We start from the raw sequence: 15,695 nt of genomic DNA on the forward strand, positions 1-15,695 counted from the left end.
ATTTGGCTTTAACCCTGCGGCTGCCTGTAAGTCCCGTCCCTTTTCAGTGCTGCCCACTTGCTTCTCGGCAAAGAGCAGACAGGCTGGCTCTGTGCTATGCATTATCCAGGGCATGAATCCAAAACAGAGAGCTGACTGCCCTCATGGCTAACCATATGGGAACCCTGAGCCACAGGAGCTGCCTCCTGATTGTCCCCGAGCACGCTGTGGCAGGCGGCAGCGAGCTACTCCTTGCAATAGGAGGAGGGAGTTACAGCAGTCTGCCAGCTATCGGAATGCTTCCCCTTTTGGTTTGTAGGTGATGGTGGTGCACCAGCAATTAACCTTTGAACATAAGGAACTACATCTGAAACTGCCAGAAGGCAGTGGTGAAGTAGGCAGAATGTCATTTCCTAAACTGGAATTCGTTAAGAGCTTTCATGGGCATTAACCCCTTCTCCTATGGAAGTTTCCACTGATTTGGGTTTTTTTAATATTAATGATCAGGAGCAGCTAAGAACTCAAGCTAATTTTTTGAAATGTATATGCTATTACTTACTATACAATCTCATAAAATTTTAGAAGGCCCTGAGTTTTGATGGCCTTGCAAGTTGCAAGATTTCTTCAGAGAGGAAGCACAGTAGGGCCTGTAACCAGTTTGAAGGATTTCTATGCACAAAGCTTACCCAACACTTGATTTTTTATGGAAAAACACAACAGTATTTATTGTTCTGTCATAGCCTTGCAAAAAGCAGTTACTAGCAAAAAGCACAACAGTATTTAGTGCTCCAGTATAGCCTTGCAGAAGCAGTTACTAGCATATTGTTTTCCTTTCTGAGAGCCTTTACCATCCTGACTACGGGAGCAGGAGGGTGGCAATTAGCGGGGCCACCGCGGAGAAGGGAGGTAGGCACGGCACCTTCAGGGTGTCTCTGTCTGCTTGTAGAGTGTGCTCTGTAGCTTCCTCCCACTCCGTTCTGAGCCACCTCTTTTATACCCTCAACGGAGTCTATGGAAAGGCACTGCCTAGGTGTTGCTGCACGCGTGGCCAGCGCGTGCAACAGGGCCTGCCAAGTACACGCTCTGCTGGCTAGCTGCATTTTTTCCGGATGGCAACATGTTCAGTAACAACCCTCCCAGCTCCCTTTTTCAAGGTTATGTTCTCACAGCTGAGTCCAGGTGGCAATTGTATCTATTAAATAACAATCCTCCCAATTCCCTTTCTCACAGCTGAGTTCTGTTAGTAATTTTCCGTGGTGACCCTACACGGACCATCATCTAAAATCCCTAACACAGGCCATTGCTGCATCCAGCTTTTCCCTGTTTCTGTTTGCTCCATGACTGCCCACGATCTGTGCTAGGAGCAGGGAGATGGTCTGTGCCAGCTCTTTACAGCACTCTGCACCGATGACCGCCATGCTGAGTAGAGGCATCTGAGTGAGTTTTGAGCTGGATAGCTGGTGTAGCTAACTCAGTTGGGCTGTGGCTGCCAGGACCTGTGGGCTTATTTTCCCACCCACTGAGTGGACTTTACAGCCTGCCAATGCCCAAAAAAGACAGTTTGAGACCGGCTTGTGTGTCTCCATAGAATGCAGTGGGGAGATGAGATACCACTTTAAACAAGTGAGCATCAGACAAGTAAATTCCTGTCCTGTAGGATATAGCACAGAGCAACACACCAGGTGTAAACAGTGTTTTAGCAATATAAACCAGACTGTACTGGAATCCACAGGAGAAGGAAAAAAATCCTAGTCTGCGAATAATCTTTTCAACTATCAAATTCTCTTAATCTTCATTACTGAAGACCGCAATCCAAAGGGAGTGTCCAGGAATAAACCTGCTCAACCCTGTCATCCTTTACATTACAGCCACAGAGAGTTCAGCATGGCTGACGGAAACAATTTTGGGGCAGCTACTCTTGAAATGCAAAGAGAAAGATGCTCATGATTTGGCCTACTGGCAGGGAGAGGGAAGAACAAACCTAAACAGCTGCCAAAATAGATATTTGGTTCTATACAGTGGCTTGCTGATGGAGGCAGCATCTGGGTGTCCCAGGGAACAGGGCTATATGGATGAAGAAGTGGGTATCTGTCAGAGTGGGAAGAAGGAGTGCTGTGTTGAAGATAATGAGGTGCGCTCCTTTCTTCTTCTCTGCAGGAAGAAAGGGGTTGTCTTCTCCTATGGCTGCAGTACGCCCCGTTGGTAGCAGGACCCAGATGCGAAGGCTGAGAATCTGTGCTGCTATTCAGCAGCCTGCTAAGTGTCAGCTTTGTGTTTTGCCTTCTCTCACTCTGCAGAGCTGGCTTCTTTATAGTGCTTTTCTATGCAGCCTGGTCATAATCAAAATTACGATTTTTTAAAAAAAAAATTTTGGTGGTGATAGAATGTTCCTAGAAGTAGCTCTTCAGAGACATGGAGGTAAAACTTGCAGAGACCTTTGAGAGAAAAATTATTGCCTATTACACGTTTTAATTGCCCTCTCAAATACGACATCATCTATTGTTCTTTTTTCAGAGATCAGTATTCAAAAACTAGACTTAGTGTGGCTGGAAGGCTTCTGCTTTATCTTTCACTGGTCCAATAAGAGACATCTTCTGATCTGTCTTTCCAGCTTTTCCTTTCACATGCAGTTGCAATAGGAAGTTTCTCATTAATAACTCTTGATTGTATTTATATTTTGCATAGAGCAACCTACAAAAGTCATGTAGTTAATCCACTCATATTTTTGTGTTGCTGTTTTGAAGTAGCTGAGGGGTCTTCGCTACTAGGATAACCCCAGGTTGCTTTCTAGAGTAAAGATTTACATATCAAGGTGGAATGTAACTTAAAAGGTAGACAAAGAGGCTTGGGGACAGAAAATATTTCTCCAAATTGGGGATTTCATTGGTGGTGTCTGTCTTTTAGTTGAGGCTGCAGCTATTAAGTGCTTTTTATATTGAATTATTCTATTTGCAATTTTACTTTTTCAGATCTCTGTTGAAGAACTCGAAAGAAGTTTGATTATAAAGGTCAACAGGGATGCAGTTATGAAAATAGCTGTCTCAGGGGATCTGTTTACTCTAGACAAAGGACTGTATCAGCTGAACTTGACAGTAGGAGGCATTCCTTTCAAAACAAAGGACCTTATTCTACCAGTAAGTATAGCACGATCGCTCATTTTGTTTTGCATGCCTGAAGGGCTCGATTTCATCTTCTCTTGGGGTAATGTAGGTCCTTCATGAGCCTGTCAGCCTGTTCAGCCTGTCCTGAAACAGGTGGAATTATCACCTTCTGGATATAGCTTTCTCTCCATTGACTATAGAGGGAGCCTAAGCCAGTAGCAAAGGTGAGACGCTTGATTTTTTAATTGGTAAGTTTGGCCTGCAGAGTTAGGACACAGCAAAACTGGAGCACATGGCAAAGCCTTGAGAATTAAAGGTGGTCATGCCAGCTTGGAGACTGTGAATGGCCCCAGTGGGTCAGTGGACACACTGCTGTGCGAGGGTACCGTTGTGCCCACTACGTCTTGGAACAGCGTTGGAGGCACTTCTTGTGTGGTGACTGAAGTTTGTGCTTCATGTATAGTGTATCACAGTTTTGCTGCTTGCTTTTGCTGTTTCAGTTTAGTAAGACACAAGGAAAAACAGAAGCTTCTTTTTCTTTATTTCCTTCTAATTCACGTTAATATAATAATAAAAGTTAAGGTGAGATTGGATTGCTGCATTTCTGGAATAGCTGCTGCTCAGGCTGTTTTGAATGACCACTACACATGGAGTTGGCACCTTGAAACCCAGATTGGCATCTCTTTATTTCTAAATGAGGTGACAAGCTTGCGGCTCTGTGGCTGGGAGTGCAGCAGCTGAGGAAGGCTTCTGTTTCTCACAAGAAGTCATTCAGGGCCACTGCTTGTCTGAAACATTAAGCTCGGGTGTGGTCTGAATATAGGACTGAGAGCCAAAAACTCCTGAGGTTTTTATCCTGGCTCAGATGCTTAATTCTCTCTCTGCTTCAGTTAATTGGGGGTAACGGTGCTGATTTAAACACTTTGCAAGGAGCCTTCTCTTTACATACTGTCTCACATTTTAATGGCAACATTCGGTATGGACTAACATAGCTAGGAGCTGGAAGGAACAAGGTGTGTACAGAGTGGTGTGCCTGTCTCGTGGCAGGCATCCCTCCCTTAAGCCAGAACCCAACAACTTACACCCTGATCAGGTCTAACATCTTGTGTGTAATGAAGGCTGTTTCCAATGACACAAAGGATTGGGTTTTTTAACTTCAGGTTAGCCTGCAGCATTTGCAACTCCAAGTTACAGGAGTTACATAGCTTTGTCTAGAGCTTTAGAAGTAAATTGTGCTGATGATGTACAGCACATAGAGGAGCTAACAGAATCTATACAACCAAAGCAGCACCTGCCAGCTAGTGCCCTTCTGTCTTCTGGAGACAAGCTGAGCTCAGGGGAGTTTCCTGGGGAATAATGACCGCTAAGTAAGGTCACAGGGTTGCGGGATTGAGGTTGCCACCAATTGGTTTGCGTGTGCATAACACATCCGTATGGTTTCTCCTATATAGTATGATAATGTAACTCAGTATTCCTCTGCACTCAAAATCAGTTATTCTTCACTGAACAGTTGTTTGAGGTGTGAGGTACTGCTTTATTTTCCTAGATAAACCCTCGGCTGGATGGGTGCATGCGGGCATGGAACTGGCTGAACGGGGAGGACACCACTATCCAAGAGACCATAAAGATGAATGAAAAGATGCAGTGCTTTTCTGTAGCAGGACGAGGGTCTTTCTATCCTGGCCGAGGTTTTGCTGTGTTTAATCTTACTTACAGTAAGTACTTTTTTTTTTTTCATTTCTGACCTGTTGTCCTGCCATTAACCATACTTGGTTAATAAACAGCTTAAAACTTATACATATGCCAGGCTCAGTGTTGATTGATACAGAAAAGACTGGCAGCTCTGGACAGAGAGGGAATAGCTAAACTTGTGGTTCATAGCAAAGGAAGGGCTGTGTATGATGCCCAGCACAGATTAGGTTCTCTCTGGGTAGCTCCAGTAACGACTTTCACATCCGGGCTGGCTCCAGCTCATCTTCAGCATTAGGGGCTTCACATCCCTCTGCCAGCAGTGTAGCTGGTTCCAGCGCTATCCACTGTTTTCTTCTAAATAGGAAGAGCTGCAAGCCATAGTCCTGTATCTTGAGTTGATGATGGACAGAAAATCAATATCATCTGTAGCAAAATGTCTAAGATCAGATTCACTTTTAATCGTTGGGTGGGATTCATTGCACTTGGGACAAATAGACTAAGCATATCTCTGATACAAGCTGAATGAAATTGGCCTAGGTACAGTAATAACAAGTTTCAAACCAAACCTAGCCATACTAATTTAGCACTGAGAAAGATACCTTTTCTTTATTCTGCATTATTCTGTTTGTTTGTATGTGTGATCACCTGTCAGTATTACTAAACCCATACAAATGTCAACCATTTATTTTAGTGTTGTGTGCAAGGCCTCCTCTGCAGAAGCCTTCCATGCATCATCATGTGGATTTTTCTGCTGTGCCATTATACAGTAGAGAGTATCAGGTGTCTGTCATCTCATTTACCACATGGACTTAAAAGCTGCAAAGTAGAGACAATGCAGTAAATGACAGCACTCAGCAGAAATGAGTCCTCAGCACCTGCATTTTTTATATTTGTTTTTCTACAAACAATAATCCTTTTTGTTTTGGCTTTGTAACAGTAAGCTTTATGAAGAACTTATTTATTGTATTTCAAGATGTGGTGAACTAGTACAGCTAATGCTATTATGAAGGGAGGTGGCAGAAAAAATACTGCAATTTTTCTTGGTAGTAAGCCTCACCTTTTAAAATACAAGAGCACTGGGTCAGTAAGAAAGATGCCAGAGAGTTTAATTCAAAGTTCAGCAGGTGAGATAAAATATCCAATGCTTCTGATATGGTGATAGGAAGTGATTAGGTAGGTGATCAGTGTAGTGTGCATATATCCTGTTTCAGTTAACACAGGCTTTCATAGAAATGTTTCCAGTGTGTCAAATTTGGACTTGGGTTCCTCAATGATCTTTGGACAGTTAAGAACAATGTGAATTGGGTGCCTTATCTTGCAGCAGTTCTTTGGACATGTTGGATTGACAGCCATGGGAATTTGAATCTCTCCTTGTGATAAAAAAGCTTAAGCTTGTCCGTTGATGTTCTGAAAGGCAGTAGCATGCAGAAGGTAATAAGAGGAAACTGATGGTATTTTCTTCTCTGATTTTATGTTCAGGTGCTTTGGATTTTTTTTCAAGTAAAAGAAATGTGGCAGTTCCTCCATATGCTCCTCCATCTATCCTCTTCTCCAGGCAGAGATTGCACAGCCTACCCATTTGACCTGTTAGTTCTAAGTTAGTCATGCTATGCATTTGTTTTCCTGCAGTACAATCTTCTGGAAATGAAACCACGACAAGTTGGGAAATAGAAGTAAACGCTGTGATTCAACCAGCAACAGATACTGGTGTGTTGTTTGCTCTAGTTACAGAAGAAGCAACTGTCCCTTTATCACTCTCTCTGGTTGATTATCACTCCACAAAGAAACTGAAACAACAGGTACAGACTTCAGCATTTTTCTAGAGAAAGTTCCTTGCTATTTCCTGGGAACTGAAAGTTGTCGGGTTTGCTATCTGCCTGCTTATTTGCCCCCATCAGTTCAGAACGTGGTCTGAGCCTGAGGTGCTTGGCTGACACCAAAGTTCTGCCTCTTATGGGTATGTGTCAGACACTATTAGGGAAGTCTTTGCGAAAGTCATCTAGGTAAAAGCTGGAACTGATCTTTTGAGTGCAGGCATATTTTGTTACGTTTTTCTGGCACAGAAGCTGTTTAATGCCATAAGCAAAGAATTTCCGTTCTCTGGAATGGAATAGTAATAGTAGTAGTCCCAAAGTAGTAAAGAAACAGGCTTAGGTGTCACTCCAGGTGCTGTGAAAGGCCGGTTATGATGGAGTGCTGAAGCTACTGATTTAATGGTACTCATAATAAAGGGCTAGATTCTGGCATTACATGAGTATAAATCAGGAATAATTTCACTAAAACCCACCAGCTAGCTTTTCATTTATAGTACAGCAGCTCCAGTCTATTTGGTTCCAGGGCAATGTGGCAGCCTCTGAAGACGCACTAAGAATTCTCTCTGAGAAGACAGTGATTACAACTAACAATTAGTCCCACTGGTTCATTCGTTTTTCACCTCTGCAAATGAGCTCAGAACATGATCGGCAACAGTAATAAGGTGAATTCACTGGTGGATCTGTTGTAAACAGGGCCACAGTGGGGTCATCCTGGTCTTGGATAAACATAGCTGGTATATATCTGCTCGCTGCCTCTTTTTTCTTCCTTCCTCTGCTGTCCAGTTTATCATCGTGGCCTTGGAGAACACAATTGTGTCCAGACTGGCAATAAATCTCTGCGATAAGAAGGAACACTCTGTGGACATCCTCCTCAAGAAAGATCACTTATCCCTGAGGGTAGATGGAATAGCAGGAGAGAGTGAACTAAGCATCTCTGAGTTAGAGGACAGCCTGTCCATCTTGGAGAGCTCTTTGCAGTCAACGGTGAAGACATACGTGGGAGGATTGCCAGGTGAGCATCTAGTTTTGGAGCATGGACTACAGACTCCCAGCTCACCTTGCTGAGCTGGCAGTCAGGAAAACTGTCTCCGTTCATTCAAGCTGGGAGCCTCCTTCTCTGTTTCTGCTGGAGCGGGCTTTGTCTGCAATGCAGGCATGCGATCTCAGCAGATGTGAGGGATGTGCTGGATGATTATTTTTTTTTCTTGAGTGATTGTGTCCTTCTGAGGACAGCTGGAGGCAAAAATAGAAAGAGGAGGTTTTGCTTGGTCAGCAATAGGAATGATTTTTCTGAAGGATAACTGTAAGCAGGGTCAATATCTTAAAGCTGATAAAATCCATAGGAGCTGGACAACAGGCTCTGGCAGTGCTTCGTTAATGTAATGAACATGTGTGAGCACTCCTTGAGGGGAGTACCAGGGCCTCACATTGTTTTGACTGAAGCTTGTGAAGCCCAGTGTGGTGATTCTTCCTTGCTGATGTTCTCTCTAAACTGATCACACCACTCCCCAGTCTGTAACAGATTTCCTCCCAGCAGAACATGCTTAGAGCACAACCAAGGGGCTACCACCATTTATACTTTTGCTGGCTCTTCAGCAACAACAGGGCTTCTTGTGGGAGGTCAGTTTGCTCCTCTGTTCTGAACGTGGAAGATCAACTTTCATCTGGATCATGAATTTTGGCCAAGTTTAGGTGTTTGTGTCTTGTGCTGGCCGAACTGGTTTATCAGTCCCTACCACTGAGGAATGCAATTAGGAAACACTTATGTCTGTGATGCATGGCAGTACATCCTATTTTATTGCCAGCAGCCAAACAAAATCTTGCCCTTGCTTGCCTGAGTAAGGGAGAGGCAGTGATGTTGGCCTCTTGGTAGGTGCTGAAGCAGTCAGGCTGGAAGAGGATGGCTAAGGTGCCATGTGTGTCTTTATGCTGCTGATGTAAATGGCTCCTGGTCACACCTAAAAGGAGGAGACCGCACACTCTGCGATGTTCGCACACTGGCGGGGACAAGGCTGAATCCCCAGATGTGACATTTTCCAGTGTCAGATTGAATTTCACGAGCAGGCTGTTGCACAAGCAAGAGAGGTCACTTCCAAGTAGGTCTCAAATGCACAGTGGAGACTTTCATGGCTCAGAAAACAAGCCCATTCTGTCGCTGTCCTGAGTTCTCCATGGTTCTCTTAGACTAACCATGCTGGGTGAAGCACAGTTTCTAATTAGCCAGAACTAATTGTGAGATACCATAGCCATGGCTGTTTAGGCCTAGCTGGCTTCTGTAGGTTTAGCTACTTTCCTCCTTGGATGCATTCTGCTCAGCAACAGGAATTTCTGCCTGTTGTCTGCTTTTGCCATTGAGAGGAACCGGCGCTTGCCTCGAGAAACTTTGTCATTTGCCAAATGAATGAATATCTCAGCATTTTGGTTGGATTCATCACTCTGGGTTAAATAACTAAACCAAAGGGTCAGATCTCAGTGAGTTTGACTCATTCAAATTTTGAAAACATTACGTCGGTTTTGTTTTTTCCCTGCTTTCATACCCTGTGGAAAAAACAAAGTATAGTGGTCACACTTAGCGTCTTTATTCCATTTGCCACAATTAAAGAAAGAATTCTGGATCAAAATACATCGTATATCCCATCCTAAGTACAGCTAATATTGCAGATGTGGAAGAAATATTATTTAGAGTTTCAAAAGATGAGAGGGAACATATACGCACACATATACTACCTTTTCTATGGTATTTTCAGTTCTGGTAAATCCTAAATTCTGTAATTTATGTGATGCATAGGTTTTTTTCCAGGCAGTGTGCATACCCTCAGATGAAGGAGCCTTTAAACAAGGCTTCTGAGTCTTTACAGGACCACATTTCAGACAGATCCATTTCTAGTCATAACAGAAAATCAAATATTTGGCATGATTTGCAATTACAACACACACACAAAAAATATATTTCTTTTTAAATAGTTTTTGATAGTATCTTACAAATCCATCTGAAAGCCCACACTGTCTTTCAGTCGGCCCTGTGTCACGTGTAACAGCAATCTGCGTGATTCGTTAGTCGAGTTTGAAGCTGCTAAGCCAACACTCCAGCTTCTTCTGAGCCAAAATTTAGTTTGTATTCATGTGAGGTCCTACAAGACAAATGCTCCCTTATCTTAAAAAGACTTCACAGATAAAATTTAGTAAATGGGAAGAAACCGGAAATAGCTAAAATGATTAGTTTAAGCAACTACCAAGCCATGGTACTTTTCAGTGAGGAAGCCGAAAAATTTGTAGCATCTCTTTGTGGCTTACAGATCCCATGCAAATATTTTTTCTCTCCCTCAGTCCTAGAGTCTGTCTGAGCTGTGTTTGATCACATCAGCTTCAAATTTGGCCTTGTGTGTGTCTCCAGGCAGAACCCTTTAAATTGCATGTAATCTCAGGTCAACAGCCTATTGTTCAAGTTGTCCTTGCTTCAGTGTAAAGATAAGGGGTTTGCTTAGCTACCTGCATCACTGTGAAGTTAAATAGTCTTCGAGATGTTCATTACTTTCCATTGCACAACCAGCTTGATTGGTTCAGCTTCGGATTGCAAATAAACTAATAACCTTTGGGGAAGGGTAGAGGACACAGTTCACATAAATTTTCATGTTACTGTGTTAACTGTGTGGGAGTTTTTGTTTATTTAAGGTAAGTGTGTATATGAGGTTACAGAAGTTAGTAATAAGATTGACTAATTTCCTCTAGTCTGTTGGATTGTACTTAGTGTCTTCTTCCTTGCTCTTTGTTTTCTGCCTCTAGTAAACTGATTAAAAGTATGTCACCAGTGGATCTCCATAAAAAAAGCTAGTCTCATTAGTCTGACCAACTCAACTGATGTATTCCAGCACCTTTCTGATGAATGCCAGCAACTTTCTTGTGTTAATCACAATAAAGATGAGCCTGGCAAGTGGTAGAGGCTGCTATAGGAGGACCCTTCCTGTCATGAAGTTCTTCCAATAATCTTTTGGCAGATATTTTGAAGAGAGGGAGGGAGAGCATTAGAGGAAGGTATAACAACTCCACAAAAGACAAAGTGGAGAGTCCAGGATGGAGGGGGGAGAATGTTGAGATGGAAAGCAGCGTGAAGGTGGCGTGTGACTGGGGTGAAGCCTTGCTGCTGTGCAGCACGTAATTTCATTGGTACTGGGGGCCTTGCAGAGACACAGAGCAGCTGAGGAAGGGTTCAGCCTGGGAGAAGGGCTTTTGTGCACGAGAGCAGATGGCATTTTCCCTGTATCTGGGATTGTGCTCTTGCCTTCTGGTGAGAGAGGCGGGGAAGAAGAGGCAGAAATCCCAGAGTGGAGAAGAGGAAAGTTTGGATTCATTGAAGTGATGCTCATTCGAGCATAGATAGGCAGGTATTTATTCAAATCCGGCCATTAGAGTTGTTTGTCTCCCCTTCTCACAGATGTTCCTGTGACTTCCACTCCGGTCACCGCATCCTACCACGGCTGCATGACTGTCAAGCTGAGCGACAAGGCACTGGACTTAGACGAGGCTCTCTACAAGCACAATGACATCACCTCACATTCCTGTCCTCCAGTCGAGGCGGGTCAGTAGGTACCACTGCAATGCGAAAGTTTTACGTTCAGAAACTTTCAATGCTTTTCTTTTTTTTTTAAAGATATAAATTATTCAGACCTACCGCACTGCGTGTATAGTTTCTCTTAAACACTGAAGTTATGTAGGAGCTACTGATCCTTATGTCAGATTGATTATTGGAATACTCCTTTGCTTTGAGGTTTAAAGGTTGTAATATATTTGTAAATAGTTCAGAAGACTAATATTAAATAAGCCAAAAGTACAGAATATACCGAAAGTGAATGTTATCTTTAGACTATAAGAGACAGTTTTAGCTGTAATGTGGAAAACCTGGTAATATATGAGTGTGGACTGGAAGAAAAATAATAATTCTGTATTATTTTTTATTACCAAACACTGCTTTCTGATTTGCAAAATATGAGAGAATAAAATATTTACATACAAATTTTTAATTTATCTGTCCTGAGATTATTCTGTATTCTGTTATTTGAAGATAATGACTCAAGCTATGCCTGATGTGGCAATTACACTAGTCGGGGGGAATTGTGTGTTTGGTTTGGGTTTTATTTGGAGGTAGAGGCTTTTATGTGCTTAATGGCAGTATTACAGATCTTCTGGGCTGGAGAGCAAATGGTTGCTGCTATTCTTATTGCTAGAGTTTTTCTTCCTGGTATCAGAGAGAGAAGTCTCAGTTGTGACCTTTAGAAAAACTCTTGGTCAACAGAAAATGGAAAACAAAGTTGGGTCAGCAGGAAATAATTAGAAGAAAAGACTCAATGAGTTCAAAGCCATATGGCTTTTGTGTCAATAAGTGCTGAAGCAAATGATGAGGTGTCAAGAATTGGGGAATATTATCTGGTGATGACATATTTTTGCTGCTTAATTTTTTAGGTTGGCTCACTCAGTGTGAGCCTAGTGGGAGCAGAGAGGCTTGAGATTGTGAGAGTCAGCCAGGGCGAATTGCAGTGTGGTGAGAATATGCATGGGGTTTTACTCAGGAGAGGTTATAGAGCTATGAAGTGCATTCCAGTTTTAAGCTATCCATGTGAAGTCGGGGTGGGTTTTGCCTAGCCTGCTTTGAGGCATTTAAATCTTGCTTTATTTGGTCTTTGTCTTGCGTCAGATTAATGAACTGAGAAAGATAGATATATGCTGTGGTGGAGATCCAAATACTGGGTGGCTAAGGTTACCCTACGCTTCAGAGGGTTAACATGGGAAAGGTCTAATTCTACCAGGTCTTCTATAAATTGTTCCTGGTCGTTCTACGTCATGTTTTGCCTAGTCAAATACGGAGATGACAGATTAGCCTAATAATCCACACATGTGACAACACGTGTGACCAAGTTGTGGAGATATAACTGTCTCAGAGGAAAGGATGGAAGAGGGGGAAGACTATTCCAAATATATTTGCTGGTAAGGATCCCTGCTTTATTTAGCAGAGAAGAGGAAGGTACTCTTTTAGCCATTAGACAGCATTACATCATAGCTGTGTATCATGACCAGATTAGCCAGCAGTAATGCAGTAGGGCAGAAAAGACCAGAGCTTTACTTGCTTTCAACCAACCTACTCATTTACACTTACAGAAGGAACTGTCAAAAGACCCTTTACACTCAGGTGTGACCAGATGCAAGTTTGAAAAGCTAATTGCTCACTAGGCAGTCTAATAACTTATTGGCGGATTGTGCATGGATAGGAAAATCCAGTAGTTCTACGTTTTTGCTTTTTTATTGAGCAAGGGAAACCACTTTATTCCTGAGAGTGCTTTCTGTTAAAGTTGATGACTCTGGATCAACTTGTGATATGATGGAGAACCCAAGAAACATTAGTTTAGTATCCCCAGTGAGAGCCAGGAATCCTGAAGATACTGTGGTTAATAGCACTTCCACACTGCAGTGTTTGTTTTCTGTGTGTTTTTCATGGTTATTTTAGTCCTTTACCAAAACACATCTCCCATCTTTTTAACTTGCAGTAGCTCTAATGAAAACAGTACACACTTGGAAGACACCTACTATTTTTTAAACCAAGTAGATGAAACAAACCCTGTGTTACTTTGTTATTTTCAAAGGAAGCATGTTAGCAAAATAGTCTTATGTCTGGCATTTTTGTGTAATTTCTGTGGTAGTTCCCAAAACCAACCATGTGACATAAATGAATCACAAACATGTCTGACCTTTGTGTTAATGTAAGTGGTAGTATTTATGAAGCCAGGATTATTTTGGATCTTGGAAACACGAATCCTGTGGTATAGTATAGTACTCTGCAGCTTCAGCCTTAATATTATGTGAAAAAAGACCAAAATTCCATTTTCTAAACCAATCTAGTTCAGAGCAAGAATTTCTCCCAGACTCCGCATGTGTGTACATGGATGCAAAGATGTTTTGCATATACCACAACACCCCCAAACCCAAAATGTAGTTTAGAAGAGAAAACCAGAGTTTGTAAGTCTGGACAATTACTGGTGTCTTTTGTGTAAAGCTGGATTGTTTTTGACACCCTACAGCAGTACCACGCTGGAAGAAGAGGCAGCTGCCTCCCTATATCATTGAAAAGAAGAAAAAGGTGCTCAGTCACCATGCTTCAACTCAAGGGAAATATTGATTTCATTTTTGTTCTGCTAGCAGTCTAGGTGCTCAGCTCAAAGGGAGCAAGTCTCTTCTGGACTTTGGGTCCTCAAAGGGAACCCAGGTGGTTCCCCCGGTAGTATTCATAGTAAGTAAAGACAAGTAAATGTGTATTTCCACTCATTTCATGATCAGGGTCATTGTGCTCTTCACAGCATGTATTTGTACAAGGACTAAGCATTTTGGATGTGCTAAATTCATGTTTAAAGGAAGAATAATGGTCTCCTCTCTGGCTTCTGTTTCTCTTAACCAGGTTCATGTAACTCACGTTATCAACACTACACATAAGGCACTTTGTCACCGATGTTAATAACATTGCTGGCCTAAAACTTTGCATCTCGGGAAATTCTTCTTAACTGAACAAAATATGTTTTTTACTGTCCATATACATTAACCTCTGATCTTATGTGTATTAGTATTGAATCTGCTTTTTATACATAGAGGTACAACACACAAATTAACAGAAATTTCTTGAAAGATGGAAAGTATTATGTAAAAGGCTGATCATTCTTTGTTCCATTTTCAGCTGGTCTGATGGTGTCACTTCCTTTCAAAGGAAACCGTCAAGCAGGCTGGCTTTGTTTATACAGGTTTTTTTTAATATTATCATAATATGAAGCAGCTGCTTATAAAGTTAATGAGAAATACCTTCCTTTCCCTGCTTTGCTCTTTGGCCTTTCAGGAAATTTCTATGGCTTCATTGCTGTCTAGACGGTAAGATCTATAGAGCAAGCAGCACCGCCACCACCCTTCCTGCAGGAACAAAATGCAGTGAAGGGATGCAGCAATCTGATGGGTTTTCATGCTGGTATAGCCACTCCTGCCCTGAAACACGGCAGCTATATGCTACTAGGGATCCCAGCTAATGTGGTGCATGGCAAGGGGGCAGGATGCACACGACAGGGACAAGACTTTGTGCCTGTCAATGGCACTGCTACAGGTATTGCTGCTTAGCCTTGTCAACGTATTTTTGTCTCTGTAAAATAGGAGAAAATAAAAGTTTTTTTTAAAAAAAGAAGGAATTCATCCATTCTGTTTCAGTCATTGTAAATGCCTGGATCAGGTCTTAATCAGTTTAAACGTAAGTAACTGGGGTTTAACATACAATGGTTTTGGTTGTGGTTCTCTTTTGACTAGAAAGGAATTAATTCAGACACTAAAGTGCAGCTTAAATACCTGTCTGGAAATTGCATCTTTAGCACACTGACATGACATTTTACTACTAGACTTGCACAAAGTTTGGATGAAATAGTCCCAATAAAATTAACCTTTCTGTTTGAAACTTGAGAGAGGGAACTGTTCAATAAGGTACTTCTTCCTTTGTTCTTTTGTTTTCCTGTCCTTACAAATATATGCAGCCTTGGGTACAGTATAAATATACACAGTCAATTTTATTGTAAAAGAATTGCCACACTTTTTTTATTGGTACAACACTTTCACCAAAAAGAGTTATTAAATAAATACTACAAGCAAATACACACCTGGTGTCTTCCTACCTACAATGATTGACTCGGAAGGCTCCCAACTACCCACTCAGACCACACAGACTAGAACCCCTCTATACTGGTTTATGAAAGCAGAACACATATCCAGAGTATTTTCTTCCTTTCTCCTCTTGAAGAAAATTCATTCTGCAGCGTACCAAGAAGGAAACATCTCATGCTTATGGTAGCCAAAAGCAACACTGCATTTGACTGCAGTCAAACTGGGTGGTGACCGGTCAACCGACTGGTGATGTGCCTGCCCTTAATGTTTCCAGGGTCCTGCTCTGCTCACACTGAGACGTGGGTAAAAGCAGAGTGGCCGTAACACACTCTGCGGTGGGTTCCTTGGGAAGTCTAGTGCCTGCACAGCACAGTTCCCAGAGGTTTCTTAAAAACAAAATAAAAGCCTACCAGCTACCTAAAATAAATTCTTTGTT

The 15,695-nt window shown here is 42.1% G+C and overlaps 1 protein-coding gene across 2 annotated transcripts in view; it reads left to right on the forward strand.

Moving 5' to 3' along the window:
- The window catches only part of GAS6 (growth arrest specific 6), a 43,420-nt gene extending 32,250 nt beyond the window's left edge, over window positions 1-11,170 (forward strand). Inside the window, exons 11-16 of one of the 2 annotated variants that reach the window (XM_086610722.1) lie at window positions 2,949-3,113; window positions 4,627-4,795; window positions 5,935-5,937; window positions 6,402-6,571; window positions 7,370-7,598; window positions 11,019-11,170. In XM_086610722.1, the coding sequence (XP_086466848.1) occupies window positions 2,949-3,113; window positions 4,627-4,795; window positions 5,935-5,937; window positions 6,402-6,571; window positions 7,370-7,598; window positions 11,019-11,170 (888 nt within the window). The remainder of the gene's footprint in view (window positions 1-2,948; window positions 3,114-4,626; window positions 4,796-5,934; window positions 5,938-6,401; window positions 6,572-7,369; window positions 7,599-11,018) is intronic. The other variant, XM_086610726.1, reaches the window with a different exon arrangement.
- The last annotated feature ends 4,525 nt before the right edge of the window (window positions 11,171-15,695 follow it).

Source organism: Tauraco erythrolophus, chromosome 1, assembly GCF_009769465.1.
Source record: "Tauraco erythrolophus isolate bTauEry1 chromosome 1, bTauEry1.pri, whole genome shotgun sequence".
NCBI lineage: Eukaryota > Metazoa > Chordata > Aves > Musophagiformes > Musophagidae > Tauraco > Tauraco erythrolophus.